This window comes from Periplaneta americana, chromosome 15 (assembly GCF_040183065.1).
Source record: "Periplaneta americana isolate PAMFEO1 chromosome 15, P.americana_PAMFEO1_priV1, whole genome shotgun sequence".
NCBI lineage: Eukaryota > Metazoa > Arthropoda > Insecta > Blattodea > Blattidae > Periplaneta > Periplaneta americana.
Genome location: NC_091131.1, coordinates 53,683,122 through 53,706,459, shown reverse-complemented (window position 1 = coordinate 53,706,459; position 23,338 = coordinate 53,683,122). Strand labels below are relative to the sequence as shown.

General features: G+C 35.3%; 1 protein-coding gene and 1 long non-coding RNA gene across 3 annotated transcripts in view; one reads left to right on the top strand and one right to left on the bottom strand.

Annotated features, from left to right (window-relative positions):
- Positions 1–23,338, bottom strand: part of LOC138714948 (uncharacterized) — a 225,612-nt gene that overhangs the window by 76,990 nt on the left and 125,284 nt on the right. The gene's annotated exons all lie outside the window — the stretch shown is intronic.
- The window catches only part of Tsp74F (Tetraspanin 74F), a 70,411-nt gene that overhangs the window by 33,154 nt on the left and 13,919 nt on the right, over positions 1–23,338 (top strand). For both annotated transcript variants that reach the window (XM_069847257.1, XM_069847258.1), the window contains exons 2-4: positions 16,449–16,548; positions 21,327–21,518; positions 21,763–21,933. In XM_069847257.1, coding sequence (XP_069703358.1) covers positions 16,471–16,548; positions 21,327–21,518; positions 21,763–21,933 — 441 coding nt within the window. In that variant the 5' untranslated portion in view covers positions 16,449–16,470. The remainder of the gene's footprint in view (positions 1–16,448; positions 16,549–21,326; positions 21,519–21,762; positions 21,934–23,338) is intronic.

Here is a 23,338-nt window from a genome sequence, read left to right as displayed (position 1 = left end):
ACATATTCGAAACATCTACGTGGAAGGCCTGCACACTTTGAGCTGGACCAACTATACAGTGATCCAATAAGGATAACTTTTGCTAAGTGGAGCAACTTGCAATAGCTAAAGAAATTCATCCCACTCATACACCACTCTTTCTTTGATGACCTGAAGCATTAGGATGGGCCTATAATAAGAACTTAGGACGTGGAAAAGTGCGTGGAAGAGGAAGTTGAAGGAATATTCGCGGTAGGAGCACTACAGATGCACTTCATGACAGAAACATAGATGTTTCAGCAGAGAGAGATATGACTTCATTAGATGAACCTAGTGACGTAATGAACAACGACTAAGGCTGAATTTCTTTTTTCGGAGTACCAAAAACCACAGCAACTGTTGCCCTAGAAATTGAATATAATATTCAACCAATCAGACACTCTGTATTAAAAAAGGATCTAAAAATACATTTAAAATTGCAAGCCTCATCCAGATCTCAGATGTTCTTCAAACTGTCAGATAATATCCTATGTAATTTCTACAAAATAAACAAAGAGGAAATACCAGTCTATATCACAGACACACTCATTGCTAAAACTCCAGTTGTAAATGAAATTCCTCTATGAAAATGGATAATTCCAGAACATTGCCTACAAATTCTACGAAATCATTTAAAAAATGATCCTTCATACATTCTTAAGTTAAATGCCATGGAACTACTCTGCAGCTCATATAAGGATCACCTTCAAATTTATACAGATGAATCTCTAAACCCTGATGATGGAACATCAGGAGCAGGGTATTATATTCCAAAATATCAAGAAAATTACTTCATACCATGTTCAGCCTCCTCCAGTCTTGACACTTAATTGCTAGCTATTCATGCTGCTCTTTAGTGTGTTACTCAAATTTCTGAAATATGTATTTGAATACTTACCGAGTCCAAGGGGGCTATATTTAATATAATCAAATATGTACCAAACCTATATGCACATAGAATTATTTCAATTCAGAAACAACTAAGTGAACTAAAAAAACTCCAAAAGAAAATAAAATTTCAATGGATACCTAGTCATTGTGGTCTACCTGGAAACGAGAAAGTCGATAACGTTGCGAAACAGGCAACATATTTGCAACCAGGACCTCTTCAAGTGATATCTCTATTCAGTGCCTTTACTTCAGTAAAGTTTCATTTTATAAACTTATGGATCAACAATTGGGTCTCTTCTGACAAAGGAAAAATTTTACAGTCCGTTAAAAAGAAACCGAATGACCTGTAAATTTACAAAAACTTGCCCAGATATGTTCAAACATTTTTAATAAGAGTCAGAACAGATCACATTGTCACAAAATTGTACCTACACCGATTTCACCTTTCTGATACTCCTACTTGTATGTGGTGTAATAATCATGATGAAGATCTGGAACACATTCTTCTATACTGTCCATCCATAAACCACAAAAGAAGTCAATTAAAATCATCAGTATCAGTTGCAGAAAACACATCTCTGCAGTATATATTGACTACACCCTACCTCTGGCTACAAGCAACAGGCATCTATAATGAACACCGATCAAAATACCCCTAATTTACTATGAAAAAGAAGAACTGAAAATACTACAGTGGACTATAGTTGGCTTTATGTTGTCTGCAAACAACTGGACACATTAAGAAGATTGATTGATTGATTGATTGATTCTTTCGGTTATACAGACACATGTTTTGTTATATTATGATAATAAGAAAGCTCAAGTGCTGTTAAGACAGAAAAGTTTCAATGTTGTAAGCAATGTCCTTGTTCTTGTTTTAAATAATATAAAAATACCGAAAAACCCTTGCACTTATATTACTTTTCCACAAAACTATTTTCGTGGCAAAATAATACAAGTGACTTTAGGACCCTATTTTACCTCAACAGTTTTAGAATAGATAATTTCTATTTATAAGTTAAAAAATATAGGTGCCAACATATACAACTGTAAATTTACAGCAACATAGTTCTATAACAGATATTTTAATTTCCGTTTCAACTTCAAAGTCACTTATCTCAAAGCTTATTAAATGTCACTTGTATCACTTTGCTTCTGAGTGCCTCAATTGTCTACTGCTGCTACCGCAAAAGATGAATATCATATTACTATCAATTTCCTAACTACGGTTGTTACGGGAACGCTGTAGTTGGTTTTTGAAAATAGACCTACGTTTTCTCAAATCGGTTCCCTAGAAACGCCGTAGTTACGTCAGACAACAATTTTTTTAAGTATTTTATCATGGAAACGCTACAGTTTTCTGACAACAGAACTACAGTTTCCTAGGTAAGTTTCCATGGAAACGCAGTAATTAGATTACGGAAATGGAATTGCTAATTGGTGTCGGTGCAGTCGGTGGATGTGGCAATTATTGGTTTCAATTTTTCATATTGATTTTGTGTAAAAAAAAAAGTTAATAATATCTACATAAGTTGAAATTGGACCGATCGCTTCATATGGTGATTGCCATGACCGATTCTGGATAGGATTGCATTTTGTAATTAAGATGAAACGTTAAATGAAGCAATACAAACATTAGCTTTGCGTAATACCTAAATTAAGGGACAGCAGCAGGACTGAGTTTTGAAATTTTTACAATTGTAATTCGATTTCTTTCATTGTTTAAATTGTTTCAGCTCAATCGGATTGCTAGTTTCGAAGCTAATCTTACTTTAATTACGTATACAAATTAGTGATATAATCAAAATGTTCCATGCGCATCACACTTCAATAAAGCAAGTTCATATTTATTTCGTAAGGACACTGATTCACGGGCAACAGTTTAACGTTGAGATATTCACGATATCTTAGCTTAGGCACATTACATGTTTTCAAATAAGATCTTTATTTCTTCATGTTTTTCATTTACATATATTTTTTTTAGTTTCTAATTTTCAAGATATTTAAGAGTTTTCAATGTTAGATCTTAGATAATATATGTACAAAACGTACGAATATTTTGACTCAATTCGTTGAAAACTGAATGCGAATGGAGCATATATAATTTCTAAAATTGTGGTTTCAAGAAAAAGGCAAATTTGTGAAAAGGATGCAATAATAACGTATGAAGCAGGCCTATGTAAAAATTGCTCCTGGACCTCAAAGAAGAAGTAGATACAAAAAATCTCTTACTATCAACTCCCTAAATATTCAAGGTAGACCTAGATGATACGAAATGGAAATATAAAAATTGGAAATTTATCCTTTGAAGAAGTGGAAAAATTCAAATATCTTGGAGCAACAGTAACAAATATAAATGATAATCGGGAGGAAATTAAATGCAGAATAAAATGGGAAATGCCTGTTATTCTGTTGAGAAGCTTTTATCATCCAGTCTGCTCTCAAAAAAGCTGAAAGAATTTATAAAACAATTATTATATTACCGATTATTCTATATGGTTGTGAAACTTGAATTCTCACTTTGAGAGAGAGACAGAGGTTAAGGGTGTTTGCTTAGAAAAATATTTGGGGCTAAGAGGGATGAAGTTACAGGCGAATGGAGAAAGTTGCACAGCGCAGAACTGCACGCATTTTATTCTTCACCTGACATAATTAGTAACACTAAATCCAGACGCAAATCAAGCTTTCAGGTATAACTCCCTGTAAAGTTGATTTGAATAATTTTTAGGAAAAAATTGTTCCTGGTGTCGAACCCGGGACCTTTGGTTAAACGTACCAACGCTCTACCAACTGAGCTACCTGGGAACTCTACCAGACACCGATCCAATTTTTCCCTCTATATCCACAGATCTCAAAGTGGGCTGACAGCTGTCAAGCAACCAAAGTTGAGTGCACACTAACTCTGTGTGACTTAAATTGTGGCTTTCTGTTAACGAACAGTGACGTGTATTATGCAAATCAAGCTTTCAGGTATAACTCCCTATAAAGTTGATTTGAATAATTTTTAAAAAATTCGTTAACAGAAAGCCACAATTTAAGTCACACAGAGTTAGTGTGCACTCAACTTTGGTTGCTTGACAGCTGTCAGCCCACTTTGAGGTCTGTGGATATAGAGGGAAAAATTGGATCGGTGTCTGGTAGAGCTCCCAGGTAGCTCTCAGTTGGTAGAGCGTTGGTACGTTAAACCAAAGATCCCGGGTTCGATACCCGGCCCCGGAACAATTTTTCCCTAAAAATTATTCACTAAATCCAGACGCTTGAGATGGGCAGGGCATGTAGCACGCATGGGCGTATCCAGAAATGCATATAGAGTATTAGTTGGGAGTCCGGAGGGGAAACGACCTTTGGGGAGGCCGAGATGTAGATGGAGGGTAATATTAAAATGGATTTGAGGGAGGTGGGATATCATGATAGAGACTGGATTAATCTTGTACAGGATAGGGACCGATGGCGGGCTTATGTGAGAGCGACAATGAACCTGCGGGTTTCTTAAAATCCATAAGTAAGTAAGTAAGTAAGTAAGTAAGTAAGTAAGTAAGTAAGTAAGTAAGTAAGTAAGTAAGGTGTATATGATTTTATAAAAACTAAAATTGATTTTTTTACTCTTCGTAAAAAATCAGTCCTAGGATCCCTTAAAAACTATAAGCTCCTAGTTGTTAGACAAATAGGCTACGTCAAGTAGATTTTCTATCTTGTTGCATAGACTTCCGCTGTAGATCACTTAGCCAAAGTCTTCTTCTTTCTCTACGTTCCACCCTTGTTAGATAAGCTTTACCTCGGATGAGCAAACTCATGTAGGCGTTGGAAACTTTCCGTGGAGTTAAGAAGGATTTGACGCGCAGATTCCTTCACGGGGGCTGGCAGTGCCAGGATCAGTCTTCGTTAGCTGTCTGTCGCTAATCGTCTGTCGCTAAGTGATTAAATGCACCGTGACACGGAGACAGTTCTACACATATTTCGAGATATTTTTCTCTTTTAGCTTTTTTAAATTTACCTATCATGTTAGCTCCACACAGCTAATAGTCAGTACGAATATATTTACGTATTTTGTATTTCCCAGTATTGCTTCGCAATCTCATCCGTCTTCTTAGTCATCTGCTTATCGACGACCTTCAGCCTTGTTCCTCGCCTCTTCAATCTTCATCTGCATTCACTCCCACTCACCATATTATTCTCCCTGTTCATCCACATTACGTCTTATTAAATTTATACTCTGCCTAGGCCTATGCTTCTTTTCCTGCTCTCATGTTCTCTTTATTACATTTACTTCTCATTTATCTTATTCTCCTTCCTATACTTCAACTTCCCTCTCTTACCTGTATAATAATAATAATAATAATAATAATAATAATAATAATAATAATAATAATACTTTTAGAGAACCCGGAGGTTCATTGCTGGCCTCACATAAGCACGCCATCGGTCCCTATCCTGAGCAAGATCAATCCAGTCTTTACCATCATATCCCACTTCCCTCAAATCCATTTTAAAATTATCCTCCCATCTACGTCTCGGCCTCCCCAAAAGTCTTTTTTCCTTTGGCTTCTCAACTAACACTCTATATGCATTTAACAACAACAATAATAATAATAATAATAATAATAATAATAATAATAATAATAATAATAATAAAATTAGGTCACCGGCGTAGCTCAGTCGGCTGAGGCGACTCCCTGCCTATCCAGAGTTGCACTCGGGTGTGGATTCAATTCCCGCTTGGGCTAATTACCTGGTTGGGCTTTTTTCTGAGGTTTTCCCCAAACGAAAGGCGAATATCAGGTCATCTATGGCGAATCCTCGGCCTCATCTCGCTAAATACCATCTCTCAGTCTCATCGACGCTAAATAAATGAGTAGTTGATACAGTGTCGTTAAATAACCAATTCAAAAATAATAAAATTTATTGAGCTCCTTTATAAAAGTTTCAAATGACATAATTTATAATTAACTCTCTTCAAAAAGCCAAAGCTTCTTCTCGGAGTGTTCTTAAAAAGAAAAAGTAAAAATATGCACAATAATACAAGAATAAAAATAGCGCATACATTAAAAAATTAAATAAAATTAACTAATATAAAAATGCAGACAATATTCTTAAGAGTCCACTTTTATGTTAGAGAAAAGTTTACAAGAATAATAATATGTACACTTCCTTTTTAAAGTCCAAAAACATTCCTTTTTTTTCTTCTTCTTTCTCTTCACCTAATCCACTCCATGTTTCTTTTTATCATTTTATTTTTCTCGGCTACTTCGTTTTCCATGTTGTTCGTCTCATTCACTTCTCTTTCTCCTTCTCCCCATTTCCTTCTCCTATCTATTCTACAAATCCAGTCCCTTCTTCTGTTTATCCTTTCCCTTCTCCTTCGTCTTCTTTTCAACTACTTTTCCTTCTCTTCTTTTCACGCCACTGCTTTCCTACTCCTTTCCTTCATCACCTTCCTCTACATCATCTTATCTTTCTCCTTCTTTTTCTCATATCCATCTTCTTTACTTAGAATATAATTGGTATACTTCTTGAATAATTTTATAAACGTTCAATTATATAAGCCGCATATAAAGCAGCCGATGATCGACAATCTACTACTATTCCACAAAGGGAGTACAATGGCGTCCATTAAAAATCGGAGAAGAAATTTATATAGTTTTTCGAGTACTCCAGGAAACATGGTGGGTTAGAGAGGATATTATCTAGTAAGAAATTGAACAAAATAGTCTAAATGAGATTGACATACTATTTTTCTTTGTTTCTGGACTTCTATTATATGTAACCAATTTGCAGAAACATAATAGCCTATTTGTACACATTTTAATGTAATATCAATAAATTAAAAGAATTCATATGTACAATAAAATCTGAGATATAAGCTAAAAATAACAAGTGAAACGTGACTTACGAACGTTTAAGTATTGAAACTATTTGCGGATTGCCATCACATCTTATAATTGATTTACTAAAATATAACAAATAATTTTAAAAAGATAGCAGCACACTATTTCGTTAGTATCACTGCATATTTATTCACATTTAATTAATTATATTTATTTGCTATTAATTTCCGGATCCTCGTGGTCATCCTTAATTAAGGCCGGACGAGTTATTTCTCTCTCTCTCTTTCTCTCTCTCTCTCTCTCGACTAGACCTAGCCTATTTATTGCAGTAAGGATTTAAATCACCAATAATTCTTTCTACATATCTCTATTTCTTTTGTTTCTCGCGTAAAACGATAATAATTTAAGTCTATTTTCACATTTTATTGTTTTAATAAACTCCATTGTATCAAGCCGTATTTATCGGTTATTCTACGCATTAACAGACATAATGCCGATCTTGACTTTGGAAGGTACCGGATTAGGAACCCAATATAAACGGCGTTCAGAAGTCAACATGATTAACTCCTTTTCCAAAGATTTTGAGATATTCAAGGTTAAATTTAAACACTATTAACTCTGTGATGTAGTCGAGAAGAATACTGCAGTCTGTGGGCTTTTTACTGAACTATGGAGCAAATCACATTGACCACTGAAAATATGGTCAATTTAATACATTGCCAACTTATAAACTCTGAAATAACCAAAAATGGAGTTAATCATGTTGGCTTCTGAACGCCTCTATGATAGCTTTCCTTCAGGTCGTCCATGCAAATATTAGGAAATCATATACCACATATGAGGGCTTTGTTCCAGTATTCAATGCCACATTATGAGTAATATCCGAAGGTTGTGACGTTCTTTCTAAACTTATGGGATAGTTCATCCTCTCATTCATGATCCATCGCTAATTTTTCAAATATAATTCCGTCGTGTTGAACAATCCAAGCTTCTGTAATTAAAACAGTGTATTTCCACCACACAATAGCAGCAGCATGAACCGATGGGCCGCTGCAAGGCGGGATGCTGTCCAACTTTCACTTTCAGCCATTATTGTTTTGCCTTCGAAGTCGGACTGGGTCACGGCGACCTAGATGCAAAGCTGCCAGCAGGCCTAAACTGTATCATAGGTACTGCTAAGGAGTTTCCGATCAACCTTGTTGAGAAAAACGAAAACAAATCATCGTTCGGGTCGGAATTATTTGTTGCACTTATGTTACCAGTTTCTGTAGCAACCACATGACTACCGATACTTCCAAAAATATCTCTTAGATTAATACAATTTTGAGCTTATCTTAATTGTGTTTACAGAACAATGATCTTAGGTTCCAAATTTTAGCACTAGCAACAAATTTCACGCTAGTGTAAATTTGAAGAACATGAATCCCAACCCAAATGATTCAATTAAGTAGATGTAGTCTATATCACAAAGTAAAAACAAAAATCCGAAATTAAAATTACAATGTACATAATTAATTGACATAATTTCTCATTTCAATTACTACGTAGAAGTTAGAATAACTCCTATTTTAAGTTGAAATTTTCCATTTTTTTTTTTTTTTTCAATTTTTACAAATTCCTTTTTTACTCCTGAAGTTTTCTAAATGCTCTGACCCCTACAACGAGCAGATAAACAATGAATATTTTTAATCCCATACACCAGAACCCATTTCAGCTCTCAGTGATAAGCATGTCGATGTGGTCGGCAACATGCAATACACCATTCTCAAACAATTATAAACAACACAATAGCTTGCACTACACTACACACAAATGAGTAATCCTTTCAGAAAATTAGGAAGAATTAGAAAAAAACACAATAGTTTGCAATAAATTACGTGCGAATGAGTAATCCCTTTAGTAGCTCACAAGACTCTGAGGTTAACTGCACGCATGCAACGCCGACAAACGCCCTTGAACGTTTGTGAGTACGACAGGCACACTGTGGATGTGGGAAGCAACGTTTCTGTACTTTCCGTTGCGTCATGCATGGAGGAGTCTGTATTAATGCCATTTAGTATCTGTGTTAGTAAATATATTTACGAGAATAAAGGATTTATTGCTTATTTATAACTACTGTTGGTTATTTATTTCTTAGTTACCGGTAACTAATTTCTACACACTTTTTAACTTCAGATTTTTTTCTAGATTTCACATAAATATCTTCATATCACTGTAGATGGATTTGCATCATTCGTTGATCCGTTCCGATTTCAATTGTCTAACAGCTGTTTTCCTTGTCATCTTAAATTTGTTTAATGCTTTTCATGCGAGTTAGTTCGTACTATCATCTTCTTTGTGGCTACAATATTTTGTCTAGCCGCATGTAATATTTAAATTACAATAACTAACAGCGACTGAGTCTTAACATTGCAACTAGGCAACGTTGTTTAAGCGCAAATGGCTCGTGTTGTTCTGGACAGCTAAAAAGCCGCGATCTCCATGAACTAAGTCGCAGGAAAAGGGGTAGACTTGCCAGTATTTGAGATGTTCTCTATATGGATTACGGACTCAGAGTAGAGTAGATCCAGTGGTAGGGTTGCTACCTTAAAGCTTCTGGACTGACTTTGATCTTGGAATTTCCTCCAAACCAGGCGTAACGCTTGTAGGGTACCTACATGACTCGATCCCCAGAGTATCGTCAGTTAGAGCAGGGTGTACCACGGGCAGGCGAAGGTGAGATTTGGGTGGAGAGGCGATAAGTACTTATACCCCGATTTAACATATTTGGAAGCATAATTTTCATTCTGATTTTCCATTGTCAATATATAAATTATTCGCTTTAAACTATTTTACATACAATTAAATTTAAAATATAAGATTCAAGGACAACATTTTTAATGTCTTGCTACTGCTCAAACTTAAAAGAGCAGAAATATGTACTGACTATTGTTGAAAAGCTAAAATATTATTCTTCATTATAGCTGAAGATCTTTAGACTATACAAATTTATTCCGGACTTCACTTCCCTATTGAAGGAAGCCGTGTTGATGATTTCTATGAAGTTTAGGACTGATCTGTTGGACAACCCTGTGTTCTATCCTTCGTACACAAGTTTATTACGTTAAATAACCGTCTCTCAGTTCGTGAGATCATCGTAACCGACGCGTGACTAATTTCAAAGCTTCACACAAAATTTTGCGTAACGTACAACGAAACCCAAATACCAGAGAAGTGAAAGGGCGCGAAAATAATGTCAGTAACAAAAATAAAGAAAAGTGTGTTAGCAGTAATGAACTGAGAATTGTAGCACTACAAGTAAGTAGGCCTATAATGTGAGGGGACCTTGTCTACATCCGGCAAAAGCAAGGCAATGTGTTTCTTCCATCAATGTTAAATCTTTCACTGGTACTCGTAGATGGAACTGAAGAGCCCAAAGATTATGAACGGCCTTCGTATTTCAATTGCTCGCAGATCAAACGATTCCCAACAGAAGAAACATTACGATTGGCGGCATTGTTCCCATAGCAAACAAAATGCGGAACATATAATCTGCCCTCTAGCGGAAATAATTTCGATGGACGTTGAAGTTATTGTTACTTTTGTTGTTACCATAATTATTCTCCAATTCGAACTCGATACAATGTTTTATTCTTTTCTTTTAACAAATTACTGTAAAATATTTTATGCTTGACAGTGTTTGCGTGTATAATTTCAGTGAACCTCCTATGTTGTTTTTCTTTGAAGTCGATTATTTGATGACGCTGTATCAACTACTAGAATATTTAGAGTCGATACAATTTGGTGATAGCAAAATGGTATTTGACGACGTGAGGTCTAGGATTCGCCATGTGATTACCTGACATTCGCATTACAAGTGGAGAAACCTCGGAAAAAGCCGAACTAGGTAATCACCCCAAGCGGGTAATCGAACCCATGCCCAAACGCAACCTCGGATCAGCGGGCAAACGCGCTACCGCCTGAGCTACACCGGTACCTATAATTATGTATTAAGAGGTGGTCTTGTGTCATGCTGACCACATGATCAATTAGTCCCGCGCTACCTCCTGAGCTACACTGGTACCTGTAATTATGTATTAAGAGGTGGCCTTGTGTCATGCTGACCACATGATCAATTAGTCCCGTTGTCTATTCATGTGTAGTGTGATTTCAGTGTCTTCATGAAAGTAAGGATGGAATGGGTCAAAGGAAAAATCCTTCAAGCATATGATGATGATGCTTTCCATTTCTTTCTGAAGAATATGTATGATAAGAACTTTCTTGTGTTAAATATTTTAACGTACCTTGTTAACATGTTTCGACCTATTTTCGGTCATCTTCGGAACTGGTCGTTGTTGGTCTTGGCGCCTCTTGATTCCTGTGTGGGTGCGTTCGTAGTGTAGAGTCAAAGAGTGTATGTGTTTTGAAATTGAGCTGTGTTTTGAGAATATCGTTGGGGTGTGTTTTCGTGTGTCTGTATATTTCATATTGTTGTAGTGTGTTGAGTTTCTGGCTTTTTAGTTGGATGTGCAGTATTTCCATGTCTGTAGGTGTGGTTGGCATTTGTGATGTGTTCTGCATATGTGGAGGTATTTTGTAATTTTGTTATGGCTGTGATGTGTTCTTTGTAACGTGTTTGAAATGATCTGCCAGAAACTCAACACACTACAACAATATGAAATATACAGACACACGAAAACACACCCCAACGATATTCTCAACACACAACTCAATTTCAAAACACATACACTCTTTGACTCCACACTACGAACGCACCCACACAGGAAACAAGAGGCACCAAGACCAACAACGACCAGTTCCGAAGATGACCGAAAATAGGTCGAAACATGTTAACAAGGTACGTTAAAATATTTAACGCAAGAAAGTTCTTATCATACATATTCCGAAGTGATACAGTGTTAAAAGTTGTGTAATCAAGATGTATATTTCTTTCTTAATTTGTATACAGCTGAAATAGTCTATCTATTGACATTTTAACCACATCATGTATTGAATGGATATCTTGCGATGCCTGACAAAGCAGACATTTGCTAATGTGACGCTAATAATGAACTAAAAAAACTATTTGAAGAAGTGAAGGACGTATGAGTGGCATACAAAATGGATCTCATAAAGTTCGTTACGCAACAAGATGACCGCATGGACCGATCGGATCTCCTTTAGAGAAACTTCGAGAATATATTATCATACATTTTGCACGTCTTTAGTTCTAATTCTTCTTTTTTCAGTTAAATATGTAAACATTGATTTTTAGATTAGTTCACTCTTCCTAAATAGTTAAAAAAAAATGCAATGCATAGAGAACTTCTGTCACGACAACATTCTGTTGTCCAAAAGTTGAATGAATAATAGTAACTTTTGACACACAGGCTACGTCACCGTTCTTAAGAGGGACGCCTAATTCACTTTTTTCTTGCTTTCGTGCTCATATGTTTTATGACGCATTGTGGAACGATTCTCTATGAATCACTTCCTCTCACCTTCGTTTCAAGAGTGTGAAAGCGCACGTCACCATAGTAACCGCAGAGTCCTGTAATCTTAGCGACATTCAGTTAGGTCTATTTCTTTAGTGATTTACAAGCTTCGCTTTAGGAGGCCGTGGATTTGCAATGCAACGAGGTTGAAAGTGATGTGAGTGAAGTTAATTACGCAACAAGATGATGTGGCATCACCGCAGGCAGCCTCATCAAGCTGTCATGCACCACTAAGAAACATTCCCAGCTGCAATGAGCATATTTTTATCATATCCATTTCTGGTATCTTATTCTTTACTTGAAAAAAATGATACCACTTTTGATTCGATATTAAAATAAGCATATTAGCGTCTCTTTTTTCCTCCAAAAAAATTCTGAAGCAAGGACCATTTTAAACAATTTAATAATTCTGCGGACCACAATAAATTATTGAGCTGTGTATTACATGGATCTCTTAAGCATATGAGAAAATGTGTTGTATATGAATTTTGTAGGAAGTATGAATAAATACACATTCATGCGAAAAAAAAAAAAAGAGAGCTATCAATCGCTAACTCATGGTCACTGCCATCAAGTCGTTGCAATTATTGTTCATTTAATAAGCAATCGACCTCACCACTTTGATCTGTAGCTGCATCCTTGGTTTCCATGCTTTTTCAGGTGACGGTCAAACCCATTTCTATCAAGATACATTTGCCAGGTGTTGCGATTCTCGAACACTTTCATTCTCAGTTATAAACACTGTCACTTTCACTCAGTATCCTAACGACCTCTGCCTAATTATTATGTAGGTTTAACTTGCTTTTCTAAACATATTTTGATTCGTTAGATATCAGTTTTTAATTAATTTTCTTATAAAAATGGTGTATAGTAGTGGCAAAAAAACCGGACCGACTCTTGTAGCTGATTTCAGAGCCTTGTTCACAGTGACAGCACGATATACTGGTAACTAAGACTTTCGTGGTTCGAATCCTGCCTGGGAAGGAAACTTTTTTTTGTTCCTTATTCAAATTTATTCCCAATACTTTTCGATTGCAGCGATATTTTACTATTTAATTAACTTATTCCCAGAACATGAATTTTACCAGCTTATTTTCTAATGGCTTTCGAAAATGGGCTACGTCAGCAGTCGAAACTACAACAATTTCGATAGATTACTCTCTATCTTGTGAATGCGGGTATGGCATGCGCAGTGGCTCATTTCAGGGACTTTGATTACTCCGTCGGTCCGTTTTTTTTGCCACTACTGTACATGTTATAATTTGTATTTTCGGCTGTACATGTGATTTCTAATCCATAAAAACTAAAGATATCTTAATAAACGCAACTTACTTATAGCCTCTTATTAATCTATTCACAGTTTTCTGCTCAAGAGCAGCAAACACAACATTCTCCAATTTGTCCTCTTTTCCCCCTTTACTTAGTCTCCGCATACGATTTATAAATCTTAATGTTGTCCCGAACTTTTTTCCAGTTCACCATGTCTTCCTTCTACATCCTTCAGTAGGCAGTTTTTTCTTAGCTAGTGACCCAGCCAATTTCTTTTTCTCTTCCTGATTAGTTTTAGCATTATTCTTTATTCATCCACTCTTTCTAGAACAGCTCCATTTAATATTTTGCCTGCACATTTCACAGGCTCAATTCTTCTCCATAACCACATTTCAAATGCTTCTAGTCGGTTCTCTTAACTTCGTCGTAATATTAATTTTTCTCCTCTATACAGCCACACGTTCAGTATCTCTTAGTTCTTTTTCCAAAAGTATGCAGAAGATGCTTCTTTTTCTATTAAAAGCTATTCTCCTTTTGACTTCTTGGCAGAAGCTCATGTTACTACTCGTACTTATAATACATTCCAAGTATTTGAAGCTGTCCACTTGTTCTACCGCCTCATTTCGAATTCGCAAGTTTACCTTCTTTAATTTTCTTCTGATAACCATGGTCTTCGTCATATTTGCATTAACATTCTATACTGCTCACAGTCGTCATTTAGCTCCAGTAGCATATTCCTTAGTATCGTCTCCAGTCTGCTAACAACGCCATATCATCAGCAAATCTCATGCACTTCATTCTTCTTCCCCCTACTATCATCCCTCCCATGAAATAATAATAATAATAATAATAATAATAATAATAATAATAATAATAACAATAATAGCCTACATAATCCCTTGAAGGGAAGGACTTCTTGCTATAAGCAAAGCAGCTTGATTGTGCGATTCCAGGAAGTCACTTCCTGAACGTTCAGCCTAAGTTCTTGTTGTCTGACGGGTTACATGTCGTCATTCCTTCCCCTTGTTCGCCATGGTTGACCAGTGACTGCTGAAGTTCCTCCTAAAGTTATTCCTTCATCATCTCTGGTCTTTATAAACTAGGAAATGAAACTTTATGGTTACTTTATATAAAAAAAAAGCTAAATTTAACCGAAAGAATTGCTATGTAGGCCTATTACTCTGATTTTTTTCTGCACTTCGACGAGGAGCAATGGTGGTTCGTTAACCATAGTTCTAGAAACACTGCACAAACAATTTATGATAGCCTATACCACAGAACTGTGTAGCCACTCCAAGTGATATTTTATTCCCAATCCATTCATCTTGTCAAACACACCAAAAAAGTTCTTTACAGAGGACTAGCGTGTCTTTAGATACAAATATTTCAGAAGGTTTTCTAATTAATCCAGGTTTCCTTGGTGACGAAGCAGAACAGCAATCGTTCAATATTTTCTTTGTGGTACCAAAGCAATCAATCGCATGCCACCAGTTCAACTTGAAAAAATCTTTGTAGGGCCAGGAACGTTAATATAAGCCTATGACCTAGCCTTGACATTTACTGTGACACGAGAAAGCTTTCGGTTCGCTGTGTTGTGTTACATTTTGTCAGTATTATTGCTACTCAGAACTAATATTAGCGTCATATCGATCTCTCGCTTCTTGTGTGGATCGAATACGATGCGTAACCAGTGGTTTGCAGACAGGGACCCGAGCGAACTCTAACAAGGTGTATAAAAATATTGTTATCTTTTTGTCACGATTAAAAATTAATGTCACTAAACGACACGTGCTTTCTCACTAAGCGCATTATATAGCAAATATTGTGAAATAGTGGGTATGCGGACTAATGATTTTTTCCCCCTTTATACGGAAGAGGGGTCGAAAGGTTGGTATCGCAGCCCGCAACATGAGCTGGTAAGACTCAGTTATTTCGGAAGATCACAGACGGACTTCCGTTTCATCAGTGCTTCCCACAACTGCAGTAGGGGGCCTGCGATATTCTCTTGTTTCGCGAGATAGACGCGCACTCTGTCGTATGGGATTTCGGTTCTGGAACTGACCATGAAATATGCTCATTTCGAAATGTCACCAATTACATCCGGTCACGCCAATCACGTAATCCTATTACCCTTCTTGGTAGCAGGAGGGTAAAGCAAGCTTACATGGAAAAATAAAACAAAGAGAAGGTAGATTTGTCATTAAAACTGTACTTTTATCGCTATGTTATATTGTGTATAAAATAAGTTTACATGGAAAAAATAAAATAAGAGAAGGTTGATTTATTTTCGTTAAAGTTCTCGTTGTTATGTTACGTAATTATAGTGTATAAAATAATTTCATGCAATCCTAGCATTTAAACACGCTGGTTATGACGCTGTAAATCGTGCACAATTATTGGCCTAATTCTGACATGGTGCCGGAAAAGATTACCTAGCAACTAATATTCCATGACGTCATCACCGCCTTCACAACACAATTTTATACAACGTACCTGTAAGAAAAAGCTTAAAAAAAACAACAAAATAAAAATGTCTTAGAAACGGTTACTTAGCAACCATCCAATATATTACGTCATATCCAGTACTCATCTCTACTATGTCATAACATTACATTTTGTAAAATTCTAATAATTTTTTTTATATTAAAATATAGAATAGCATAAAACGTTGTATGCAACACGTGTATAATCGTCATTATAAACATTCATTCCTGCCATAATTACCAAGATTACACACTAGTTATATAAATTACTGTTTTGTGGAAATAAACAAGCGAAGGCAGACTTATTTAAAGTATCATTATAATGAACTAACTGTGTAAAATAAATAAAAAGTAAGACAGGTCAATTGACTGGAATTGATATTTTAAATGTTTAGTAGTTTACAAACCAAGTTTGCACGATAATACAAAAAATATTAAAATGGTATATACTTATAACGTGTACATTGTAATGTGCTTTCTCATTACAGGTATCGTGGGTAACTAAACAAGATGGGGTACGGCCAGGAGATGGACGGCTGTGGCCAGTGTATGAAGTACAGCATGTTTATTGCCAACTTCATCATATTTGTAAGTCAAGTTCATTTCCTCACTACATTTTAGTGAGAAATATTCAGATATATTCGTGAAGAGTTTGCACATTTGTATAGAGGAACACTCTAAGTTCCTGTTTAAACTTTCCCCGATCTGATATTACACAAACATACAACGGGACTTACATAGACTGTGGTCAGCACAACGCATTATTACAATTTGAAGGGTTCAGAGCATAGTGGGCCAAGCGCCACTTATTAAAAACGGAGAAAGCAAGGGTTAAAGTTAAATGAATATCATAGTTTAATGAAGATTGACATAAATGTGCATACTTTATATTACTTGCTATATGTTTCATTACATTATGGTACTCACTTAATTTTAACCTTTGTTTTCTACATTTTTAATATATGGTGCTTGGCCCACTATGGCTCTGAACTCTTCTTATTTGTTCAAATCGATTTTTATTGGCGATAGAAGAAATAATAGGTGAACATTTACTGAATTTATATTTTGTCTATTAATTTTCCAAAACCGCTAATAATAACTATTGTAAAATTGTTCCATTACAGATAGTTTTATTGCACTTTAAGGTTTGTGGTGGTAGCCAACGAAGATATTTTCGATTTCCACTATCTCATTTCATCGTTTTTCATGAATTCCAAATGATTCCATCGTGTCTACAATAGTTCTACATTTAAATGAGCTGTTAAACAATGACATTTTAGCGTAAAGGCAAATAAATATAGACCTAAGTAGCCTACATACTCGCTCGTAAGATGTGTTTCGCATTGATGCGCAAGAATACACCTATAGCTACCTATGCTTGCAATGATAGCTGCGCAATTATTTTCTACGCTATTGTGTTGCCTAGTAACCGTGTGTGTATCCAGCTGTCCACTCGCCTGCATTAAGTGTTAAGTTTATGACTCATCATCGCACTTACTTCGTTTGTTACCTATGTTGCCAGGTGCTATTGTGAAAATTCTGTCAAAGACACAGAAAATTCTCTTTTGTCCCAAAATATCCCTACTAATACAATCTCAACAACAGAATCTATTAACGAGTAGAAGAGACACTTACGAATTCAGACTATACATTTTGAAGTGAAACAACATGATAAAATAAATATCACACCAATATTGTGCAATCTGTCTTATAAATAAATACAAAATAAATAGTAATTGTATTGTATTGTATTGTATTTATTAACATTCCATGGTATTCATACATTGCTTACAGCTAGAATATGGAACAAGTCAAAAAACAATACTATTATAAAGTCTTAATTTATAGTCACATTCTAGATCAAATATATACAGACGAGATTTACAATATAGTTTACTAGTACAACACAAATTTTTAGTATCAATTTCATGAAGTGTTATTGAATGTCATGAATTCACCTACGCAATAGAAGGCGTGAGAAATTAGGTACTTCTTTAATTTGGCCCTAAATAAGTTTATGTTTTGAGTTTCATTTTTTATATCGATAGGAAGGCTATTAAACATTTTTACTGCCATATAACGCACTCCTTTTTGATAGCACGATAGACTTGCCGATGGAATATGAAAGTCATTTTTTGACGTGTATTTATGCTATGAATTGTTGAATTAGTTACAAAGTTTTCACTATTACATACGAGGAAGATTATTAATGAAAAGATATACTGACTAATAGGTATTATGGTTGTATTTAAACATATCAATTAATTATGACTTCAAACATGAATTGTACAAGAAAGGATGTTGTCAACATAAGATTACTTCCACTCTTTTTTATTTTATTTTAGTGGTTCCTCTATGTGCAAATAATGTTGTCAATTTTATCCACACCAGTGCAAAAATGAAATATACATTAGAGAGTGTTTATTTTACATAATAAATATTTTGTCTTCTAATAAATAGATGCAAAATAAATAATAATAGACATTACGATTGTGCTTAAAAACAGGCTTATAACTATTGCTTCAAAAATGATTGCACAAGAAAGGACGTCGCCAACATTAGTAAAAGTATTTCGACTCCATTCTCTTTATTTTATTGGTCCCTTTACGGGAAGAAGAATGTTGTCACTCCTATTCAGATAGTTGCGAGGTTACTGCAGATAAGCTATTTAACGGTGTGGCGTATTCTCAGAAATTCGTTTATACCTGAATAAACCCCATTCTTTCAAGGACAAAAGTGTATTATTATTTTTCTATAACAGTACTTCTTAACAAAGTTAGATGACTTTCAAATCTTTCGTAATTTTGAATAATTCTATTATTACATTAATATAAATTACATTCAATATAATAGCTAAGGTTGCGGATGTTAAAACTGCTGCATATCCACCAGCCTTTCTGAACTTGCAAATGATTTTGAAAAAACACCTAGAAAATAATGTTATTGTAGTTTATTTTAGAGACAAAGTAGTTTTCTAAGATGACTTTACTACCGGTATTCATTTGCTGTCTAATACCATACGGTTGGCATATATAGGTAGAAAGGAAGAGGGCAAACTGTCTTTATTAATCCTAGTAACCATAAAACATTTTTATAAATAACGCTCTAATAATAAAGGCAGCCAAGCGTGCAGTAGCTAACACGTAGGTTTGTCACTGCGTGGGAGCCTGTAGTAGTGGGTTTGGCTTCCACCAGGACGTAGATGTTTGTCCGTGGTCAATATGTTCCTTTAAGGCTTAAATGAAGACCCGTCGTTGTGATGATTTCACGCTGCACGCAGTACTACCGCATGTATATCTGGTTTAATTAGTTCGAAAGCATGAAACATGGAATTTTTAGCAATGATAACAACATAAAGAAAAAAGTAAAAAGTTCAACATATTTGACGTCAATTTTTAAGCACCCACACTACAGTAACATAAACGATAAATTGTAAATTCCAAACTATATGTAATGCAATTCATATAAAACTTCAAACCAAAGTAAAAGAGGCACTGAAATATAATTTTAGAAAATCATAACGTTAACAGCGCTGTTTTATGGATGCAAAACTTGGGTGTTAGTATAAGGTGGATATAAAAATACAAGCAGCTGACGAGAAATCTTACATATAATAACAGGCTGTACAAAAGTTGATAAGATACGTAAAATTTCAAGATATAAGAAACGAGTTTCAAATACGTTCAATAAATGGCAAAGTTGTATAATATCGTGAGAAATGGATAAAACTTTTTCCAAGAATGGAAAATAGCAGATTATCAGAAAGAGCTTACTGTTATATAATATATAAAAAATAACTAAAAATCAAGGCACACCCAGGAAATGATTACAAAACAAAAAACATTAACACGAATAAATTTTACAAATTCTAAAAAATTGTAGAGGAGACGAAAATAAACAAATTACTGAAGCGTCATTTTAAAACAGGAAGAAATACTACGTGATACTCGTATTAAGTTACATTTATAATAAATAAATTATGAATATTTTAGTAAAATCAAATGTCGTAGTAATTTAAGTCCAGAATAGTTATTATTATTATTATTATTATTATTATTATTATTATTATTATTATTATTATTATTATTATTATTATTATTATTATTATATCACTCTCTTTATAGACCACAAAAATTGTTGGACGTATTACGTACGCAAGAAAAATATACGGTGTGTTTTTCTGGGTATAGGATTAGGGATTTAACGTTGCCCTAAGAATTTTTTTTTTTAAATCCAATGCCACCAGGTTGTCTTTTCGACATTTCTGTCTTCTCTCCTGGCCGTGGCTTAGTTGTAACCCACTTCTGAGGTTGGGGCGCCTGGAAGGCGGAGTTACATTACCCCGATGATGTGATAGTATGATTATGATAATGTGGTGCCAGGAGAGGTCTTAAATCTAAACTTAACCTAAATTCCAGACCATAGACGAACACAGGAAAAATTCCTGTGCTCTAACCGGGAATCGAACCCGGGACCTCATGAACTATAGCCAGAAGCTCTGATCGGACTTAAATAAACAAATAAAGATTAAATAGAATAAAAAAAAGTAAAACACTAGACCATGAGGCTGGTCGCCCTAAGAAACCTATGTATAGAAGCAATGAAGAAATAACTTAATCAGTGGACCAGTTTAGAAATTAGCAGGCTTTGACAGTCTGTAAAACGAGAGAACATCAGACTTTGGTTTAACAACCATAGATAATGACGTTCTCTTGTTTTACAAACTGTCAAAGCCTGCTAATTTTTTAAAATGACCCACTTATTAAATTATTTCTTTATTGTAATAGACTTCCAACAGCCATGCTTCAATACCGTCCCCGGGGGAAGATATCCCTAGGCCGCCCGAAAAAAAAGATGCACCGAGAATGACTCATGAGACCATAACAGACCTTGGGTATTATACATTATACTGATGATAATATTATTATTTATTGTTTCTATACGTAAGTTTCTTATGGCAGTGTTAAATCCCTTTGTCTTATACCCAGAAAAACACACGGTTTATGTTTCTTTGTCTCCTTTACAATGTCTCAATCTGTAAAACTAATTTATTTAACCTACATTCTGTTAAGTTAACCACGACTCTGACAGCACAAAGAGTACGGTTTCTTTATATCTTGTTACCAAAATTGCAAACGTAGGCCTAATCAACAATGGAACAATTAAAAAAGAAATGTAGAAACCAGTAAAGCCAAAGGCTACAAATACAGAGAACTGTTCAGTTAATTCCGAGCAACGTGGATGATCTGGTACATAATAATAATAATAATAATAATAATAATAATAATAATAATAATAATAATAATAATAATAAAATATATGTCGCAGATTGAGTAAGTTACTTTTAAAATGACGATGTTGCGCAGGTTGGCGGCGTTACAGTGCTGGGGATCGGCATTTGGACTCTGGTGGACAAGTCCTTTATGAACGACCTGCTGGGCACAGACTTATTTTTGGGAGCTGTGTACATCCTCATTGCTACTGGCGCCATCATTTCTCTCATCGCCTTCTTCGGCTGTCTGGGTGCTCTTAAGGAAATAAAATGCATGCTCCTCACGGTAAGGATACAAATCAGAATCTATTATGTAATGCCAGAGAAATTCTTTTTGAATTGCTTTTGATTATTCTGATTACTTCGGTTTCTCGTATATTACGTCAGAACAACACAGTTTTTGTTTGTATTAGTACAGGTACCTCACCAACCCTGAATGGAGTATGTTCGTTAAAGTATATTCGAGTAATAAATAATCACTAAAAGTAACTTCAGAATTATTTTATCTCACGTATACAATTTTGTTTCAGTACTTCATGATCGTTTTCCTCATCTTTGTGACGATGTTAGTCGGCGGCATTCTGGGCTACGTATTCCGCGAGAAGGTGCACAAGACGATGGAGCAGGAGATGGAGCGTTCTCTCAAGTCTTACCACGACAACAGAGCTATCAAGCGCGCATGGGACGACACTCAGGAGAAGGTAAGATTATACGGACGGAGTTACAATATCAATGACAAAAGGGGGAAGTTGAGAGAAATCATTTAAATAAGTATGAGGGACAACGCGTCCTTGCAAGGAATGTGGGGAATTTTTAAATATCGATGTGATTCCTAAGCTCGTCGACTATTTGTCCCACTCTGGGCTACACCGTGCAACTGAAGGGATAATTTTAAAGAGAAAAAGTTGGAAAGAGGACATATCAGTCGAAAACAAATAAGGTTAGCCAAGTGCTAAGCACTTATCCACGAACACCGTTTCTTCAATCTTAACACGAACCTGTGCTTTATGGGCTATTAACAGTGCCATTTCTCACATCACGAATTGGAGATATACTCTACTCTTTAATTTACATATATTAACAATGTTGTACGATAATGAAAACATAATTTTACAAAGTGAGACTTTTTTTAGAACTGACACGGTTTGTTTTTTTTATTATTAGTTCTATTTGCAGGCGATAAAAACAGACACCCAATACATACTACAAAAAATATGCATGAGAATTATAATTAAAACATACAATTTTGAATATTTGCAGAAGAGAAAGCAATGGAATCCTATTTTTTTTCTCTCGCTGTTATTTATACATCTTTGGTCATATCGCGAGTTAATCTTTTTTGGGTGAAATCCGAAGGCCTGTGTACTATTGTTGAGACTGGTTCTATTGTTGTGAACTAGATGGCGACTGTATATGTATTACTGATTTTTTATGAATATGATTTTGGTGATGAATGAGGCCGGTGATAGTCAGGGATGTTGTGGCCCGAATTTCCTGGCATTTGCCTTACGTTTGAGGGAAAACCCTGAAAAACCTCAATCAGGAAATTCAACCCGACCGGGAATCGAACCCGGGACCTCTGCGTAAGAGACCCCTACACCACAGAGGTAGTTGATATCCTATTATATGATGGTTTTTAAGAAAATATGAACATTTTTTGCAGTGATAACTAAAGATGGGAAGTGAATTTAATAGTTCCGTGTCATAGATTTCGTCACGTCTGGTCCAGAAAATGAATATAGGCTGTTTTTCATAGGCCAACTTTCCGGATTTGTGAACAGATGTATCTGCAGGTCAATATCTCGTCTCATCAGACGGCAAAGATATGTAGTAGACAAAGCAGGAAGAAAATTAGACAGATTTCAAAAGTAGCAGCATTTTCTTAAGAAATCTAAAGAGGATACCAGTACTGTATACTGTTTACGAAACCAAACATGAATAATAATTTGTTTAATTAAAAATGGGCCGAATCTTGATAACTCCCTCTAAGCAGGCAACAAGCTTCGCAAGACTGTCCACAAGTATCATACATTTAGGCGCTCCTGTTTATTGCACATGCGCAATGCGATGTATCTGGAACTCTGTAAAATAGGTGGCCCAAATTTT